Source organism: Lithobates pipiens, unplaced genomic scaffold (genome assembly GCF_037356315.1).
Source record: "Lithobates pipiens isolate NorthernLeopardFrog02 unplaced genomic scaffold, aLitPip1_a1.2 Scaffold_19, whole genome shotgun sequence".
NCBI lineage: Eukaryota > Metazoa > Chordata > Amphibia > Anura > Ranidae > Lithobates > Lithobates pipiens.
This window is the reverse complement of record NW_027507764.1, coordinates 464,790,980-464,812,057: the sequence shown is the minus strand read 5'-3', so window position 1 is coordinate 464,812,057 and position 21,078 is coordinate 464,790,980. Positions and strand designations below refer to the sequence as shown.

General features: G+C 41.2%; 1 protein-coding gene across 9 annotated transcripts in view; it reads right to left on the bottom strand.

The window, feature by feature from the left end:
- The window catches only part of CSPP1 (centrosome and spindle pole associated protein 1), a 140,275-nt gene that overhangs the window by 11,327 nt on the left and 107,870 nt on the right, over positions 1 to 21,078 (bottom strand). For all 9 annotated transcript variants that reach the window (XM_077492831.1, XM_077492832.1, XM_077492835.1 and 6 more), the window contains 7 exons: positions 11,896 to 12,008; positions 11,638 to 11,787; positions 10,268 to 10,423; positions 9,807 to 9,917; positions 8,748 to 8,805; positions 6,554 to 6,680; positions 2,338 to 2,480 (listed from right to left, as the gene is read on the bottom strand). In XM_077492831.1, the coding sequence (XP_077348957.1) occupies positions 2,338 to 2,480; positions 6,554 to 6,680; positions 8,748 to 8,805; positions 9,807 to 9,917; positions 10,268 to 10,423; positions 11,638 to 11,787; positions 11,896 to 12,008 (858 nt within the window). The remainder of the gene's footprint in view (positions 1 to 2,337; positions 2,481 to 6,553; positions 6,681 to 8,747; positions 8,806 to 9,806; positions 9,918 to 10,267; positions 10,424 to 11,637; positions 11,788 to 11,895; positions 12,009 to 21,078) is intronic.

Sequence of the window (21,078 nt, the reverse complement as noted above, 5' to 3'; positions counted from 1 at the left end):
CTTGCTCTCCTTTTCTTGTTCTCAGAGACTGTTTTACTTAACATTTCGCTAAAACTTTGTGTATTAGCGCTGCTTGGACCACAGAAGAAGGGAGTACACCCTGAAGACTTGTCCTGAAAATATGGATGTTAGTGCAAATAAAAAAGTATCAAGGACAGTACCCAATTGCTTTTACTAGCAAGTCAAAAATCCTATTTTCCTAGTTGATGATGTGGCTTAACAGAGAAGGGAGGCATCCTATCCTTCAAACCATGGGCTCTGACGTGAACTTATCTGATCCACCTATAAATGGTGAAGTGATTGCAGGGACAACCCTGCATGAACCCTATCAAAGTATAAAGAGGGACCAATAGCCCAAATAAGAGAGTAAGGTGGAAAAAAGAGATCACCTTTGGGAGGTACAAGGCTTTAGGCTTCAAGATAGCCTTGCCCTTGTGCAATACTAAAAATTGCTCCTCTTCAGGATAAGGCTGCTAAATCAGAGACCTTCCACACAGAGGTAATAAAACCAGAAAGGCCACCTTGTGAGTAAGGTCAGACAAGGGTATATGCCTAAAACGTTCAAAAGTTGGCTTATGAAGAGCTGAGAGAACCAGATTATAGTCCCAAGGGGAAACAGGAGTGCATACAGGGGAAGAGAAGTGTTCGACAACCGAAAGAACTTAAGAAGAGAGAGGCCAAAGGTTTCCGGAACAGAATGGCCAAAGCCAAGATTTGTTCTTTGATGGTACTCAAGGCCAGATACTGATCCAGAGCAGACTGGAGGAAAGACAGAATACTTCTCTCAGAATATATTCTAAGACAAACATTCCTTGACTCAAACCAAGCAAGGAAGTCTTCCAGATGCAGTGGTAGACTGTGAGATGTCGGTGACTTTGCCTTCAAGTGGGTACCAGTAGTCTGTCACTAATGATCATGGCTTCAACAGCCATGCTGTAAAAGCCAGAAACTGATAGGCAGGATGGAACACTTGCCCTTGTGACAGAAGATATAAACAATCCGTAAGGGCCCACGGAGAGTCCACCAGGACTCTGTATATGTCCAAATACCAAGTCCTACTGGACCAACTTGGTGCAATCTGAAGGTAAAGACACTGACATCTCACAAAGTCTACCACTACATCTGGAAGACCTATTTTGCTTGATTTTGTGTTCTTCCTCCATTCTGCTGTGGATCAGCATATGGCTTTGAGTACCATCAAAGGACAAATCTTGGCTTTGGCCGTTCTGTTTCAGAGACCTTTGGCTCCTCAATTTAAGTTAAGGCCTTTCGGTTGCTTCTTTATGCTCTTGGTAGGTAGATAGATAACATGCATTTGCCCCCAGATTTTTTTTTTTTGTCACACTTATATGATTCAGATCAAACAAATGTTAATATTATACCCGAGTAAATCCAAAATGCAATTTTTAAATGATGATTTCATTTATTAAGGGAAAAACGCTGTCCAAACCTGCCTGGCCCTATGTGAAAAAGTAAAAGAGCTTCATATCAACAGTCAAACATTGTGGTGGTAGTGTGATGGTCTGGGGATGCTTTGCAACTTCAGGTCCTGGACGACTTGCCATAATTGATAGAACTATGAATTCTGTGCTCTACCAGGAAATCGTAAAAAGGAAAATGTTCGCCCATTAGTTTGTGACCTCAAGCTCAAGTGCACTTGGGTTATGCAGCAGGAGAATCATCCAAAACACACCAACAAGTCCACCTCTGAATGGCTAAAAAAAAAGAAATTAAGGTTTTGGAGTGACCTAGTCAGTCTTAAATCTGATTGCGATGCTGTAGCATCACCTTAAAACGGGCCATTCATGTTCAAAAACCCTCTAATGTGGCTGAAATAAAACAATTCTGCAAAGAAGAATGGGCCAAAATTCCTCCACAGCGAAGTGAAACACTTATTGTCAGTTGTCGCAAAAGCTTGTTTGCAGTTGTTGCCCCTCAAGGGTGGCACAACCAGCGATTAGGTTTAGGGGGCAATTACTTTTTCACATAGGACCAGGCGGGATTGGACAACTTTTTTCCCTTAATTAATGAAATCATCATCTAAAAACTGCATTATGTATTTACTCGGGTTATCTTTGTGTAAAATGAATCATTTAAGTGTAACAAATTTGCAAAAAAAACAAAAAAAAAAAAGATAGTAATTTGTAGTCCGCTAAATTTAAAATTAGTATTACATTAGAGCTACGCTTGCTGAGGTTAAGTACTGACTATGTTTTTCATTCTACATTTTTAGTAAAAGGATGCATTTATATTATATAGCTCTGCAATGGCTTTGCAATGGCTGCTTCTTCCCCACTAACTGAATAAATTAAACATGTCTGTATTTACACAGCTCACCTCTGTACTTAAGGTCATTAAATTCTCGAATATTATGCATATTCACATTCTCAAGTTCTTTTAATGAAGGTCTCCGTACTGTAGCCTGAACCCTCTGCCTGGCCAGATCAAAGATATCCGCGGAACTCTTCTCCCTCCTCCGTCTGAACAGAAGAAAAATAACTTCAATCAGCATGCTAAAGTTATAAAATATAGAAGTGCATGTATCTTCTTATGATGTTGGTGTATGGATGTTGTCTGCACACGAAGATAATGTTACAATATATGCTTTTATTTAGTCCCAAACCTTCAGTTTATCTTGAATGCTGCTAGACTCATCCAAAACTCAAACAATATTTTTTGCCCCTCCTAATACCTCCTGCTTTCTAGCTACCTCAAAACCATCTCACATGGTAATCTCAAGGATTTCACCAGAGCCTCCCATCATCTGGCCCTCCCTATCTTTATCTGTCTTCCTTTAGGCAACCCCCCCCCCCCCCCCCAAAAAAAAAAACTTGTATCTTCAGGAAAGCTTATCCTACCTCTGCCTCACTTTTACTTTCTCCATCAAATCATTCTTTCACAGTTACCTTACTTGCACCTCCCTTTCAGATTGTAGGCTCCCACAAGCAGGGCCCTGCTAATCCCCTAGTCTTGAATTGTATTTTAACTATATAGTACAGTCTACCTTTTTTGTGTTGCACAAGTTGTTGGCCCTATAAATCCTGTATAATAATAACAACATAATATCAGTAATGAGTATCCAAATTTCTCTATAAAGGCAGAGACTTATACATGTGTCATTGCTAAAGTATGTCTAAACCCTAACCCTTGTAGTTTGCTATGGTAAACAACTGCATTTTTTCATAAAAACATTTTTCACCTTTTTTTTTTTTTTTACATCTGAATGGTACTTTTCTTCCCTGCCACCATAGCCACTTCCTGTCTACAGCTGTGGCCAAAGGGTTTGAGAATGACACAAATAATAAAAGTTCACAAAGTCTGTTGCCTCAGTTTTTATAATGGAAATTTGCATATACTCCAGAATGTTATGAAGAGTGATCAGATGAATTGCAATTAATTGCAAAGTCCCTCTTTGCCATAAAAAATTACTCCAAATAAACATTTCCACTGCATTTCAGCCCTGCCACAAAAGGACCAGCTGACATTGTGTCAGTGGTTTGCTGGTTACCACAGGTTCTTCCTCTGTTAACCTTGGTTACCTGCAAGGAAACACATGCAGTCATCAATGCTTTGCACAAATTCATAGGCAAAGGATATTGCTGCTACTAAGGTTGCTTCTAAAACAACCGGATCATAAAGAAATTCAAGGAGAGATGCTCAGTTATTGTAAAAAAAAGTCTTCAGGGTACCCAAGAAAGTCCAGCAAGCACCAGGATCACCACCTATAGTTGATTCAGCTGCAGGATCGGGGCACCACCAGTGCAGAGCTTGCTCAGGAACGGCAGCAGGCAGGTGTGGGTGCATCTGCCCGCACAGCGAGGTGAAGACTTTTGAAAGATGGCCTGGTTTCAAGAAGGGCAGCAAAGAAGCCACTTCTCTCGAATAAATGCATCAGGGACAAACTGATATTATGCAAAAGGTACATAGATTGGACTGCTGAGAACTGGGGTAAATTAATTTTCTCTGATGAATTCCCTTTGCGATTGTTTGAGGCATCCGGAAAAATCATTGTCTGGAGAAGAAAAGGTGAGCGCTACCAATAGTCCTGTGTCATGCTAGCAGTAAAGCATCCTGAGGCCATTCACGTGTGGGGTTGCTTCTCAGCCAAGGGAGTGGGCTCACTCAATTTGTATAAGAGCACAGCCATGAATAAAGAATGGTACAAAAACATCCTCCAACTGCAACATCTTCCAACCATCCAAGGACACTATCGGTGGCGAACAATGCCTTTTCCAGCATGATGGAGCACCTTACCATATGGCTAAAGTGATAACTAAGTGGCTTGGGGAATAAAAGATGGAAAATTTGGGGCACATGGCCAGGAAACTCCCCAGACCCTAATCCCACTGAGAACTTGTGGCCAATGCTCAAGAGGGTGAAAAAATAAAATCCCCACAAATTCTGAGAAACTTCAAGCATTGATTATGCAAGAATGGGCTGCCATCAGTCAGGATGTGCCCCAGAAGTTGATCGACAGCATGTCAGGGCAAATTGCAGAGGAAAAACAAGGGTCAACACTGCAAATATTGACTCACTGCATAAACTTCAGTAATTGTCAATAAAAGCCTTTGACACTTATGAAATGCTTGTAATTATACTTCAGTATACCATAGTAAGATCAGACAAAAAGTTCTATAAACACTGAAGCAGCAGACTTTGTGAAAATTAATATTGGTGTCATTCTCAAATCTTTTGGCCATGTATGTACATGCACTAATTCCATGTACACACGGTCGGACTTTCTGGCAGAAAAGGTCAGACGGAATCATTCCATCGGATATTCCGATCGTGTGTGGGCTTCAGCTGACTTTTTCTTTCAAAAATTCTGACGGACCTAGAAATAGAACATGTTTTAAATCTTTCCGAATGAATCAATTCCTATTGGGAAAACCGTTCGTTTGTATGCTATTCCGACAGACCAAAAATTTACGCAAGGGCAGCTATTGGCTACTGGCTATTTAACTTCCTTTGTCTAGTCCCGTCGTACGTGTTGTACGTCACCGTGTGCTAAATGATTGGACTTTGGTGTGATCGTGTGTACGCAAGTCCATTTCAGCGGAACTCCGGCAGAAAAAACACCAGAGTTTATTTTGACAGAAAAACTGTTGTGTGTACGCGGCATTAGTCCATTGTTAGATAGATTGTTAGATGAGTGCAGTGCTAATGTTAGCTCTCTACATACACACCTAACATACTAATACATACACTGGGGCAAAAATATAAAGTGATAATGTAATACTAATATAAATTAAATACCAACATAGTTGGTATTTCAAGCTATAGTGCTTGAAATGTAAGCAAATAATCACTCCATCCAAAGTGCAGTCAGCTCATTCAAACATAGCCCTTATTATCACACACAGTCCAATTAAATTACTTCTGTAATGCTTCCAATCTCCACTACTACAATCCCCACCAGTGTTTTCACTTCATGTAATCAGTTGTGCCACTGTGTATTCCAATACCCTAAGTGCACTCTCACCTTTTGGGTTGGACCTCTTAAATATAAGATGGTCGTATTGTGCCGTTTCCCCTTTAGGGGTTAACTACACCCCTCAGGCTCCACACTGGATTACCATTATTCTCCACAGCACTGTACTCAAAGCAAACATAACATAGACTGCAAGTACTTTACTAAAAACAATGGTTGAAACATTCATATTGTCAGGTGCAGCCACACTGCCAATCAGTTACAAGTGACGTTTTTGCTGTGTCCTCAATAGACTTGCACCTCCTCCTATGTATGCCGTGATGTCATTCAGACTCTTGACTTTGGGGGTTGGATACACAGGTGGGGATTTCAGTCATGTAGACTGAAAGTACAACAGAAGTAGTCGAATTGGACTCTAGGTGATAAGGACTACCTATCTGAATGCACTGACTGTACTATAACACTATAAATTGAGCGACTGTTTACATTTCAAGCACCATAGCACATTGTGTTGCACTACCATGTATGTTGGTAGGTATTTATTTACATTAGCACGTTATATTGTTGCACCAGTGTGTATACAGTGTTTGTTTCAGGGGTGTGTGAAACACAGGTGTGTGTTTGCAGGCTTAGAAAGGAGATATATAATTATAATATTACATTGGTAGCGTTGGAGGATCATCAAATATTTTTTTTTTTACACAAGATGCACATAACTGCTCTACTTTCAGATATCAACTATTGTAGACCATGCTTGCTCTGCCCCAATGGCCACCTGTAGTTTCCATCAGGGGACATGTAAAAAGATGACAATGTAGGAGTACAACTGAGAATCAGTTATCACCTTATAACAAGGAGTGCCTGAACAAGGAATTAATGGCAGAATCACCAGGTATTGTTTTATTAAAAGCTGATTTAAAATGATTAAAAACAACTATGTTTCAAATCAGGTTTTTAGTGATTGGGTTTACATATACGTTAATATTTTCAGCATCTTCTTCAAATAAGGTAACTTTACTGATTATAGGTTAAGGGGTTATTTGGCTTTAGCACCTAATGCTAAAGTACAATTGGAGTTTGGTTCAGTGTTATAGAGGTATAGTGGTATTTGTGTATTTGTACCCGCTCCTGGAGGCGAGAGACTCGTCATCTCTGTCAGTATCTTGTAAACGCCCCTCCAAACGTCTCTGCTCACTGCGTAGTTGCTTCCTCAGCTCAGACAGCTCGCCAATCACATTCTTCTTCTCTTCTGCAGTAAAAACCCAAGGATTTCACAATGACATAATGAGCTGGGAGTCATTATACAATAAGTTACCAACCTTTTATTAAATCCTGGACAATATAGGTTTAAGTTTTTCAGCACCACACAGACACAAACTATATTTAGCCACCTTCCTATAAGGACGCCCAGCTTGAGCTGTACACAGGGCCAATACTAGGGGTGGGCGGGATGGGCAGCTGCCCTGGGCGGAATGATTTAGTTGGAGGAAGAGGGTGCTGTCTGACGGGTGTAACCACCTCAAGCACAGAATGTTCTGTCGAGCGCTGAATCTAACAGGGTAGGCAGAGAGCGGCTTTGTTCCCTGCCTGCACAGTGCACTGTACTAGTCTCTGAGCGACAGTAGAGTGGAGTGGGCGGGGTGCATGAGATTGGGAAAGCATATGAATGCTTTCCTATGTTTCCAGACACATATAGATTTTTTGCTCCTCTGCTTGCCTAAACAGCGGCTTCTCCTTCCCCTCTCCATTAATTTCTATCACTCCTAGATTCTGAGCTCTGCCCCCCACCTCCTGTTTTTTTCCTCCCTGCTCTGAACAATGTGGAGGTGACCCCTCCTCTGTGTTGTGACCCCTCCCCTCCTGTGCCCTTTCCCTCGGGTCCCCTCCTCTCCAGTCCTACTGTAAAGTGAGTGGTTTCTCTCTCCTATGTCTCTGTGCCGCTAAGGCTGCCACTACTGAGCTAACAGGTAACCTTCTTTCTGGCATGATATCACAGTTCTAGCTGTGAAGACAACTGTTCTTTCTGATTCTGTTTTTATTAAGGACCTTTTAAGATGAGGTACAGACATGTGGCTCCCATGCAGGGCTAGCTTATCAGCATGGGGATGCATGAGCATTGTGTGCATCCCAGCACCCCATTTATTTCTACTGGGACATGAGGTTGCATGCACACAGCCTCTGTATTCTAATATGACATGCAGGTTTGGGACCCAATAGAAATGAATAGAACACAGGCAGAGGGATGCAAATAATGCACAAGAGAGCCCTGCACAGGACACACATGTCTGAACGGGCCTAAACAACTCATGTACAAAGAGGCTTAGTGATTTTTCCAGCTCCACAGGCATCAGAAAACAACAGGAATTTTACACAGGAGCTACGAAGTCTGGACATGAATGGGAATTCAGCTGGTTCACCAACGGCTGGATGAGTTTCAATCCCTTTATGGACATTGCCGCTAAACAGAAGTCAATTTAATATGATCAACTTTTCTCAAACCAGCTTGTTGCAAATTTTTCCTTTGATCAGCAGCGCTAATCAATGTATTCTGACCACTATCACAATGCAGTACAGGGGCCTGCCTGATTGGATACTACTAATTGGATAATGAAATGTTTAGGTTTGTCCTCATATTACAAAGTTTTAGTAAATTGAAGCAAGATTGTGCAGAAATTGTACAAGATTGTAAAGTGTATGCTCATCTTTAATGTTCATGTGCAGAAGCACTAAGAATGACAAATACTTTCCCTGACACATTGTCTAAAGCTGGGTACAGACTATTTTTTTTTTTGTTCAGCCTACTGGAAGAAAAACTAATAGATCCCTGCATGCACACAAACAAGGTGGCTTCAGAACCCCCCCCCCCCCTCTCCCCTCTGTGCTATTGTACTCTGACAGCAGGATTCCTCCACTGATCAGAATACAATGATCAGCGCTTCAGCACGCTGATCAAAAGAGGATTTCCAGCAGGACCATTTGACAGAAGCCATTTTGGCATCTTCACCCTGGGCACTAAATTGCCTTGTCCCACCACTGGCTGTACGGGTTCTCTGCCTATATGAGCACCATCTCTATCTCTCACTACTTTCTTTCAATCAGACATCATTCTGGTTGAAGCAATATATGCTCCCCATATGTCAGCTCACATATTGCAACAGCAATCTGTTCATGAACCTTTTCACTACTAAAATAGGCACTATCTGCATCTTTACATGGTGACAAACGCCACAATCTAAAATTTTATTTATCATGATACACGATTTTCAGTATGATTCAAATCCAATGCAGGATTTGACAAATGCTTGTAACTACTTACCATAAGCTCTGTGCTGATTGCGCCTAACTGGTGGAGATGTACGAGGCTGGGGCTCATCCTGCATCAGAGAAAAGACATTCGATAATAAAACAGTACTGTGTGAGGCACGGATCACTACATGATAATGTTATATTATATATGTACATAGCTAGATGGCAAATTAATGCCATGGGATGTGAGTCATTATGGAATGGTGAATCTTGGATTTTATTGGTATACTAAAGTCAATTTAAAAAATGATGTTTTTAAACTGTCTCAAGGTAAATTTAATCTGGTCTAAAAGTCCCTAAGGTAACAACAGAGTTGGAGGAGCCTACATGCAATTCGATTCATTTTGAAAGTGTTTATTTTCACCTTCTCATGCACCCTGGATCATAGGCTGTCCACTGACCAAGTTGAGTTTAACTTTAATTCCAGATAAAGCCTAACTAGTCTTAAAAATGCTCCCTTACCCTCTCTAATAACCATACTAACTGCGTAAAAAAGATGTACATACTAACCTATTTTCAGCCTGCTCAAGTCTGATCACATGATCTGAGTGACCCGAGAGCAGGGACCACTGACATCGGCTGCACCATGGGATCGGTAACGACTTTGCTCCAGGCTTTTATGTCCATTGTCAAGAACTCTCTCCATTTCCCTGTAGCTAATGCTGGCTGACACAGGTGGGTCACGTGACTGGATGGGGGCGGTACATTAATACATCTTTTTTACACAGGTTAGTTAGTATAGGTGTTAGAATGTGGGAGGGATCATTTTTAGGACTAATCCTGTCATTTAATTTTCAAATGCCAGAGCCTCTTCTGCCCACTCTACTGGCCTTTCTGGGCTGGGTCTGGTTCACTTTAGGAAATATATGAATGGCAAAGCTGACTGCATACTACAGAATGAGAAGCAATTATCACAGCAAAGTATTGCTTAACAAGAAGCTATGGTATTCAGAAACACTAGGTAACTAATCGTTTTCAAAATACATTATCAATTCAAGGACATGATTTTTCTTAGTAAGGAATATCAACGAAACATTATTCAGTAAAATTAAACACAGGAAATACATACATGGGATGTGATGGACACTTCACTCTCAGCAGTTGGGGGTCTCGGTGTTCGGGAGGGTAGTTTGTTTTGTAAGGCAGGGATAACAGGAGATGGCTGCCTTGACAGCTGAAACTATAAGTATAAAGCATAGCATGTCAGGCTGAGGACAAAGCAAGATAAAAACCACTTCTCAGGACGCCACAATTATCAAACAGTAGATTTCAAATAGTCTAAAAAAAACGTAATAACTAAATGTACACTAACCTGTAAAAAATGTTTAATTTACTCCAAGCAAAAACATATTAAAAAGTTTGTACAAGTCATGTAAATATGCTTTGGTTTGTTTGTAACCAATGATAAGACCCACATGCAGGAAGGGAGCCCTAAGTGCCTCCTGTTTTTATGTAGAAGATCAGTGGGTTTAAAGAGATAATAATGAGGATTGTACAAGCAGAATACTTAATAAAACACAAACTACTAACCTTCTCTCTCTCTTCAGACACATTGGCTGCTTTCTGCTGTTCATAAAAGCGTTTCAACTCATCCTCCTGTTTTGCCTCCTCTTCTTTTTTTTTTCTTTCAGCTTCTTTGCGTCTTTCATCTGCCAGACGAACCAACTCTTCATTTTTCTGCCGTTGCTGAAACAACATTGCAGTAATATGAAGCAATAATAAGTTTCCAAAAATGTCAAATCAAAAAAAAAAGATAGAAATGTCCATGATTTAGCAGTGGTGTACCTAGCACATCTGCCACCTGGAGCAAGTCTTTTTTTCTTTTTTACACCCCTCACACCCAAAAAAGAACTGGTCTGGAGAAATAAAGTGGCAAGGGTAGCACGCTGCAGCAAGTTGTGGGTGTGGTCAAATTGAATTAAAGGTATGAGGGGCTTAAAGTGGTTTAAACCCTGTTACACCACTTTTACCTACAGGTAAGCCTATAATAAGGCTTACCTATAGGTACTGTGAATTTCTCCTAAACTTGCACAGTTTAGGAGATATTCACTGTATCCGCATGTGCCGACGTCATCTGTACATGCACACTGAAGAAATGGCCAGCTCGTGCCGTTTCTTCAGAAACTGTGCTGTGACCGGTGGCTCCCACGCGAGTGACATCATCGTGGCTCCGGCCAATCACAGCACCGGAGCCCACGAACCTGGAAATAACTTAGGGAGACATGTCGCTGGTCACATCGGTGAGCGGGGACCGCTGCAACAGCTTTGATGTAAGGAAAGTATTTCATAATGAGTTGGTATGCGATGTATACTAGCTCATTATGCCTTTATCTTGCAGGGATTTTTTTTTTTGTTTTAGTTTTTTTGGGAGTTTACAACCACTTTAAAGGGGGCATAGTTAAATAACACCTAAGCCTACTCCTCCTATACTAGCAAACATATGCTTTTTTTTTTTATTTTTTTTTTTTTACTTTAAAATATGCTTTAAGGACTGAGCCACAAGCACAAGTGTAACAGACATGTACAAGCCCTCACACATTTATTTTAATAAAAAAAACTGTTGCTTTTCTACACACAGCCGACCTAAAGTAGAACTTCAGGAGTAAATGTACTTAGAGTGCAGTTTTCAGGCATATGAAATGTAAAACACAGTGAGGAGAATTTATCAAAACGGGAGAAGATAGAATCTTGAACAGCTGTGCATAACAACCAATCAGCTTCTATCTTCAGTTTATTCAGTAAAGCAGCCCACAGATTATACAGTAATTTTTGCTCAAATGGCAGGTTCCATTTAAGGGAAGAATGACCTTAGAATTTTGTTCAGAGCAGTCACCATAATCTAACATTTTATTTGAACACTATTCTATAAAAAGTCTCAGTCACGTGTGAAATTTCATTACCTCCTCTTCTTTAACCAATTTCTTATTCTGCTCCTCTTCATATTCTCGTTGAATTTTGGCCCTTTCTTCAGCAAGGCGCTTCTCTTCTCTTTCTTCTTCCAGACGAATTCGTTCTTTCTCCTGTTCTTCTTTACGTCTTTTCTCTTCAATCTGTTTGTGGAATTATTGTTCTTGTTATGCTTTAATAGATTTTAAATAATGGCCTTACCCAAAGCGCTGCCAAACAAAAAGCACTGGCAGCATTAAGTAGCCAGTTACCTGTTGTTGCAGGAAATTCTTGTAGGATTCTTGTTGGTGCACCTGCTGTTCAGTGGGGGGCTCAGTGAACACACTGCCTCTCGCAAACTGAGACGGATTTGCAAACGCAAAACCTGCAAAGACAAACAAATGGAAGGGCTGAACAACTCTATTTGTATTTGTCAGGAGGAAAGGAGTACCCAGGTGCAAACACACTGTTCTGAAGTCTAACCAATAAAGCAATTATCTATTTCAGAGTGAGCTCTGTGTAGGCAGAATGTGTAATAGCACCACAGAGACTGACTGACACGGATAGCTATGTATAACACTATTTATTACCCAGCCAGTTTGTTTGCTTGTTTCTGTAAGAGAACTGCCTGCTGTGTTACACTTTCTGAAGTAAAACAAAAAAAACGTTGTGCCAAAGAAAAGTCAAGTTTGATTTACTGGTAACTTGTTTTCCAATAGTCTTTCAGGATAGCACCCGAGAGATCATGGCTCCTCCCACAACAGGAACCATCTCATCATCCAAAGCTTTAATAGGAGGCCTCCACCCAGCTTGCCTTCAGTTGTTGAAGAGACTTCCAGCCTTGGCTGAAACATATAAGAAACAGTTATGTCCTAGTATACAGCAAACCCAAAAGGGCGAGATATTGATGTCCTGAAAGACTATTGGAAAACAAGTTACCAGTAAGTCTAACTTGAATTTTCCCAAAATGTCTTTCAGGACAGTACCCGAGAGGTGTATCAAGACATACTCCATTAGGGTGGCACAACAGCCTATAACCTATAATGATGGGCAAAGATTGTCAGACTCGTCCACGTAGCTGCTTTACAGATCTGTCCGGGGGTGGCACCAGCTTTCTCTGCCCACCTCACTGTCGAAGCTCTTCTAGAATGAGCCCAAATACCAACTGGACTTTCTTGAACTGAAAGGCTTCTGTAATAGCAATTTCAACCATCTGGCAATGGTTCCCCTAGTAGCTTGTCTTCCTTTCTTACTACCAGCATATGAAACAAATAATGCGTCTGAAAACCTAATGTCCTTAGTGGTTTTGAGATAACTTTTTTTTTTTTTTTCATTCTTTATTTAATTTTATAATTTTCCAAAATACAAAAGATATAAAACAGTTAGGATTACATACAATCTTTAATCAAAAACCCCTCTTTTCCAACCCTCCCTCTTGCCCCCCCCCCCCTCTGGTGCACCAGTACCTCTATCCTATAAGATAGTCAAGCCATTCTCTTCCCTACCTTTTCTTATTATCTCCCAGGTCCTCCCCTCGCTCCTATCTGTATTCTAATTTCCTTGAGTTATCTCCCACACATATCTCCAAGAACTTTTAAACTTATCCCACCCTTTCCATTTATCCCTCTGTTCCACCTCTGCTTCCTGTTCCTCCTCAATAACTTCCTCCCACTAACTTTTGTATAGTATTTACTCCAACTATCCAATCATGGATCTTGGGGCTTTCCATTTTCTGCCTTTTTTGGGGATTAATCCCTTTGCTACATTGAGAAAAATTAGGATTATCGAGGCTTTATATTGTCTCACTGGTCTTCTTGTCCCGTGGAACAGGCAGATCCATGGATCTAGTGGGATAGTTTCAGTAGTTATTTTCTTTATAAGTTCTACAATCACTATCCAGCATTTTTTGATGATGGGACAATCCCACCATATGTGGAACATTGTACCTCTAGTTTTACAACCTCTCCAACACTCTGGGGAACTCTCTAACTGGAAGTTACTAATTCTATCCGGCGTAAGGTACCATCTTGCCAGGCATTTATAGTTTGTTTCCGCCATCTTGGAATCTAACGCTGATTCATGTGTCAATATTTTTTCTAACCTGTGTTTAGTGCAACTCCTTCCTAATTCTTGACATATGGAGGGACATCCCATCCCTCTTCTTCTAAAATAATTTTATATACTCGGGCAATATTTTTTTAATTTCCCCTTTATAACAAGCACCCTTGTATAGTCTTCTTCAGATCGAATTGGGGTTGGCAATTTCCCCACAAAGTTTTTCAATTGGATGTACCTCCATATGTAAATTTTCAACTGCTCAGTGTCGGACTGCAATTCTTGTATAATGCAAATTTTACCTTTTTCTATTATATCTTTCACTTGAACATCTTTTTTGATCCAATTTCCTCCAACTTCCCTCTTCCCAGGTTCAAAAAAAAGAATTTTCCTTTAACCCTTTCATGACTAAGCCTATTTTTGGCATTTGGTGTTTACAAGTTAAAATCCATATTTTTTGCTAGAAAATTACTTGGAACCCCCAAACATTATATATATATATATATATATATATATATATATATATATATATATATATATTTTTTTTTTTTTTTTATATTTTAGCAGAGACTCTAGAGAATAAAACGGCGATTGTTGCAATATTTTATGTCACACGGTATTTGCGAAGTGGTGTTTTAAACGCAACTTTTTGGGAAAAGGGACACTTTCATGAATTAAAAAAAAAAAAAAAAAACAGTAAAATTAGCCCAATTTTTTTGCATAATGTGAAAGATAATGTTACGCCAAGTAAATAGATACCAAACATGTCACACTTTATAATTGCACACATTCGTGGAATGCCGACAAAGTACGGTACCTAAAAATCTCAATAGGCGACGCTTTAATATTTTTTTTTACGGTTACCAGGTTAGCGTTACAGAGGAGGTCTAGTGCTAGAATTATTGCTTTCGCTCTGATGATCGTGGCGATACCTCACATGTGTGATTTGAACACCATTTACATATGCGGGCACGACTTCCGTATGCGGTTTCTTTGCTTCACGAGCTCGTAGGGACGGCGGGCGCTTTAAAAAAATTTATTTTATTTTTTATTTTATTTTAAAATGAATAAATTGTTTAAAAAAAAAAAAAAAATTGATCACTTTTATTGCTGTCACAAGGAATGTAAACATCCCTTGTGACAGTAATAGGTGGTGACAGGTACTCTTTATGGAGGGATCGGGGGTCTAAAAAGACCCTCAATCCCTCCTCTACACTACAGATCGCCGAAAACTGCGATTCTGAATACTGTATATTTTTTTAAAACTGGCGCCATTGGCAGCCGAGTAAACGGGAATCGACGTCATGACGTCACTTCCGTGTTTACTATTAGGAGACTGGAACTAAGCCGATTACGGCTTCGTTCCAGTTCCTCCCCAGCAGCCGGAGGCATCGGATCGTGAATCGGTGCTCCCGATTGAACGGAAGCACCGGTAACATCGGCGGGACGTCCCCTCCCGTTCCTCCGGCATAACAGCCGGAGCGGCTTTTAGCCGTTTTGGTTGTTATGGCTGGATAGCCAATCACCCGCTGTAAAAAACGGTACCGGGATGATGCCTGCAGGTGCGGGCATCATCCCAGTATACCCCCCGGAAGCCGAGTATGCACATCTGCGTACGCTCAGCGAGAAGGGGTTAAATAAATTAACGGTGAATTATATTTACATTTTTTGTACGTGTACCCTATCCCATATTTTAAATGTAGTGCGAGTAATATAGTGTGTATTCTGTCCCAATTTCCTATATTGTGGTGGGGTCCATATTATGTGACCTAAATGTATATTACTCATAGTGAATTCAATGTTTAACCATCTTTTGTCACTATTCTCTTTTGTCCATTCAATTGACCGTGATAGTGAGACCGCATTATAATATTTTTTATAATCCGGCACCGCAAGGCTACCGTGCTTTTTCCCCTCGATATAAAACCGTAGCTGAAATGCGGGATCTTTTATTATGCCACATAAAGCTGAAAATAATACCTTTTAGAATTAAAAAAAAATAATTGTGGTATTGATAAGGGAAGCATTTGACATTTGTATAAGATTTTGGGGGTAATCATCATTTTTATCGCGTTTATTCACCCAAACCATGATAGAGGGCTGGTTGTAATTTTTTTAATTTCTCTTCTCATCTCATCTAATAGAGGTATGTAATTTATAAGGTAGGTTTTCCTCAAGGTGTCCATTAACCTGATTCCTAGATACTTAATATCTTTTCTCCAAGAGAAATGAAATTCTTTTGAGAGTCGTCCTTCCTCCAATATATTTATATTAATATTTAATATTTTCGACTTATTGGGATTTATTTTAAGGTTTGAAAATTCTCCGTATTTTTTCAGAACACTTAACAGATTGGGGATTGTTGTCCTAGGATTCGATATAAAGAAGAGCACATCAGCAAACGCTGCAATCTTATGCTCCTCCTCGCCCACCCTAATGTCCACACTATTCCTAATGTAAGCCAACAGAGGCTCCAGTGATAGTATGAACAGTAAGGGGGGCAGTGGACATCCCTGTCTAGTTCCATTTGTCATTGGAAACGGGCGAGAAGAAAGTCCATTCACTTTTACCGATGTTTGGGGGTCCTTATATAATACTTTTATCCAGTTGATCATCCTCGGACCAATCCCCATGGTCTCCAAAGATTTCAACATATAACCCCAGTCTACCCTGTCGAACGCCTTTTCAGCATCCATTGACAGGAGTAGACTGGGGTCACCACCATTCCTAGCTGCCTGTACTAGCAACAAAGCCCAAACCCCATTATCCCTTCCTTCTCTGCCAGATATAAATCCAACCTGGTCGGGATGAACCAACTTGGTCATCTTCTCCTTCAATCTATTAGCCAATATGCTAGCGTATAGTTTGGTATCGGCCTTCAATAGAGCTATTGGTCTATAACTAGAGCACAACTTTCTATCCTTACCTTCTTTTAATATCAATGTAATAGATGCCAACAACGCGTCTCTTCCCATATCGCATTCCCTACCCAATTGGTTCCAGTGATGGCATAGTTTGGGAACCAAAATTTCTTTAAACTTTTTAAGATAAATCGCCGCAAACCCGTCTGGCCCAGGGCTTTTGCCTGCGGGGGACTTTAAGGCTTTGTATATTTCTTTCTCGGTTATTGGCCTATCCATAATATTTCTATCACTCTCCGATAGTGAAGTTTTGAGATAACTTAAGAATGCTCTCTTAACATCCAAAAGTATAGAATTCTTCTTCCTTTGTTACAGATGGATCAGAGTAAAATGTAGAAAGTATAATCTCCTGAACTCGATTTTGGACCACAGCAACCTTCAGTAAAAAAAAAAAAAAAAAAAAAAAAAAAAAGAAGGAGGATCTGTTTTCAGAACAATTCTATCAGAAAAAAATAGAAAAAAAAATGGCCCCGGATTGACAAGGCTTGAAGCTCGCTAATTCTTCGAGCTGTCGTTATAGCCACTAAAAAAACAAACAAACAAACAAAATACGCTTTTTAATGTAATCAGTCTCAGGGAGGCTAAATCAATAGGCTCAAAGTGTTCCCTGGTCAGAGCCTGTAGAACAACAGACTTTTTCAACTGGATAGGAGGGTACCAACTAACCTATTCGAAAATCCCTTCTTTCTCAAAAGCTGCTCTTCAGAATCCAGGCTGTGAGTTTTAGCTTCGGTACCTCCTGGTGGAATAGAGGGCCCTGTATCAGTAGATCCTGTCTCAACAGAAGGTGCCAATACAGCTTGAGCTGCATCTGGACAAGGGATGAAAACCAAGCTTTCTTCAGAAGGTTTTTGGCTGCGAAGGTGGAATCCATCTGAAATCTTCTGTAACCTACTGTGCAATTTAGCATGAGATGGTACTTTTCTGAGGGTTTCTGAATAAGGAATACCTATGAGTTGAAAACCTGGAAAAACTCTGTTGTAGGGGCTGGAACAAAGAAGCTCTGATCTCAGTTCCTGAATTAGGGACTTCATGGCGAGAGCCCTGATTGGATCCTTTGGAGCATTCATCCCCAAAAACCTTCTTGGAAGTGAATTTGATCGCATTACGCTGGGAGAGTATGTTTAAAATAAACTGGCTTTGAGTAATACTTTGCTGCAGAAGAAATCTCCTGGAGCCTTCCCCCGACTGGGAGGAAGGGGTCACTGTGGTTTTTCGGAAGTCGCAGGAGGATTGTAGAGCACTCCACTCCTACCTTTGGGTTTTTGGAAGGACCATGGCTTCCTTTTCCCCAGCATTTCATCTTCCTGCTGCCCTTTCTGGGGAAGAAAAAAAAACACGTACTTGCCTGCGCCTTCTTTTTCTTGACCGGAAACTATTTATTTTTATTGGCTGTGCGATCAAGCCCTCCTAGCAGAGTGTGTGAACACTGCGGACCTACCTGACATACGTATGGATTCTGCTGAAACATCTGCAATATATGGCCACTGCTGCACACAGGGTTGCAAAGGAATCCAGAATCTCTTGTTTTGGTGAATCCGCTATAATATGGGATTTCATCTGATTAAACCCAGTGCTCTAGATTCCTAGCAATCCATGTTGTTGCCACTGATGGTTTCAGATTGTTCATAATTGATTGCCAGGCTTTTTAACCACATGACCACTGGGCACTTAAACCCCCTTCCTAACAAGACTAATTTTCAGCTTTCGGTGCTCTCACATTTTGAATGACAATTACTCAGTCATATTAAAAAACTGGTGTTCTTAATGTGCCCTACTGAACACTACTCCGCGCCTCAGAATTAATTCCCACGGTTAAACGTGTTTACCCAAAAAGGTATATATGATAAAAATATATACCTCAAAGCAGCTACTTTAAAACATAAACATCTGTATAAAAAAAAACAATATAAAATTTGCACTAAAAAGTCCTCTTTATATATTGTAGCAGCGCTATTCACTTGCATTTAAATGAAACCAAATTCTCCTCAAAGTTTAATCCAAAACATGACTGTATAGAAAGGAGGTAGAGGTCCTTGTTGTGACTGCAAGAAAGCTTCCACCAAAGTACACCACGTGTGGCCTAAAATTTGAAAAAAAAAAAAAAACCCTAGTGCTTTCACACTGATGCGATGTGCTGGCAGGACGTTAAAAAAACTCCTGCAAGCAGCTTCTTTGGAGCGGTGTATACACTGATCCTAAACCGCCCCTGCCCATTGAAATGAATGGGCAGCGCCGCTGAACAGCCGGCAAATGTGCGGGTAGTTTTAACCCTTTGTCTGCTAGCGGGGGTTCGGGCTAGCAGCCCGAAAACCTCTGCAAAACCAACATTAACCAACGCTAAAAATAGTGTGTGAAAGTAGCCATAGTGTGTCCATATCTTCAAAAACGATGGTCAGTCGACTTTGAAATCTGTGAGAAGGCAGAATCCAGTTTTGGAACCTTGTTCCAGATGTAGTCAGGATCATCCTCAAAAGGGAATCTTTTGTGGGCCCGACAAAAATAAGATTTTTTTGTACTCACCGTAAAATCCTTTTCTCTGTAGTTCACCGACTGACACAGCTCCTCTCTTAAACCATTGAGTTGTTACGCCACCTTCAGGAGACGACTAGGCATAACATGTTAACATGTAATCTAAAAACTAGAACTTTCTAGTTCCGCCCAAGGCGGTCCCTTAGGTAACAACCCCACAGCCTGCATTGCAGCTTCAGTACGTCAACAAGCAGTATAACGTAGAGAAAACTAGGAGGGGTGGGTGCTGCATCAGTCGGTGAATTACAGAGAAAAGGATTTTTGGTCAGTACAAAAAATCCTATTTTCTCTTACATTCGCCGACTGACACAGCTCCTCTCTTAGACCATTGGGACGTCACCAAGCCAAAACAAGTGGCGGGAAAACAGCAAAAAAACTTCACCCACCATGGCATGTGGGAACTAGTATAAACTTTACCCACAAAAACGACAGTGTGTGGGAATAACCAAAACTTTTTTACCCACAAAAAAAACAGGGTGCTCCTCCACTGAGAGGCACTACCTGCCAACCGCACAGAACTGCGGTAACAAATACAACAGTGCATTTACTTAAAAGTACTGTGTTTTTACCAGAAAAAACAGGAAAAAAAAAATGGAAGTGCAATTGCCAATATACCGCCGCCTGCAAAACCTTGCGGCCAAAACAGGCATCAGCCGATGCACTGACATCTACCTTGTGGAATTTTGTAAAAGTGTTAACAGACGACTAAGTCACCGCTTTACACACTGAGCGACAGATGCTTGATGTCGGAAGGCCCAAGATATTCCAATTGCCCTTGTGGAGTGGGCCGTGACCGGAAAGGGGGGCACCTGCCCCTTCAAGGCGTAGGCCTGTACTACAATCTGTCTGATCCACCTGGAAATTGTGTCCGACGAGACCGCCATGCCTTTTTCGGACCAGCCACCGAAACAAACAAGGAGTCTGACTTCCAAAAGGGAGCCGTAGCAGACAAATACACCCTCAGAGCCCAAACCACGTCCAGGGAATGAAGGGCCACCTCCTTAGGATGTGTCGGTTTAGGACACAGAGATGGTAACACAATGTCTTCATTGATGTGGAACGCCAAAACCACCTTCGACAGAAAAGAAGGTTGTGGACGCAACACCACCTTATCCTTGTGGATAACCAGATAGGGCGACTTGCAAGACAAGGCCGCCAGTTCCGAAACCGGAACGGTGGACGCACCGGAGGAACTACATGTCGAACCCCTTGAACAGAGTGAGACGCCAGGGGTCACTGAAAAAAGACAGCCAAAGCTGATATTCGTCCCTTAATGGTGCTTAAAGCCAATTTCTGGTCTACTCCTTGCTGTAGGAACAGCAGGATCCTGGATATAGAAAAGGAGCGCGGACGCCATCCTTTCTCCTCACACGTGGAGATGTAGGCCTTCCAGGTATGATGATATATCTTCCAAGAAGAAAATTTCCGTGCTCTCAGCATAGTTGGAATCACCGAGTCCGAAAGACCCCGGTTCCTCAACACCTGGCTCTCAATATCCATGCCATTAAAACCTGCGATGATAAAGCAGGATGGAGAATCAGACCTTGAAACAGAAGGTCCTCTCGTAACGGCAGTCGCCATGTGGCGTCTGCCACCAGGCACACTAGGTCTGTGTACCAAAGACGCTGGGGCCAATCAGTATTACTGGAATCCCCTCGGCCTCCAGACGTGGTAACAGTTTCAGTGGAGAAAAGGCATAGATCAGCTGGTACTGATCCCACGGAGCCACCAGCGTGTCTGATGCGTCTTCCCAAGGATCCCTTGTCCTGGACACGAATCTCGGCACCTTCTGATTGAGACGGGAGGCCAGAAGATCCACATCTGGTGTGCCTCATCGCAGGCACAGTAGCCTGAACACCTCCGGGGCCTCTTTTAGACCCCCAATCCCTCCATAAAGAGTACCTGTCACCACCTATTACTGTCACAAGGGATGTTTACATTCCTTGT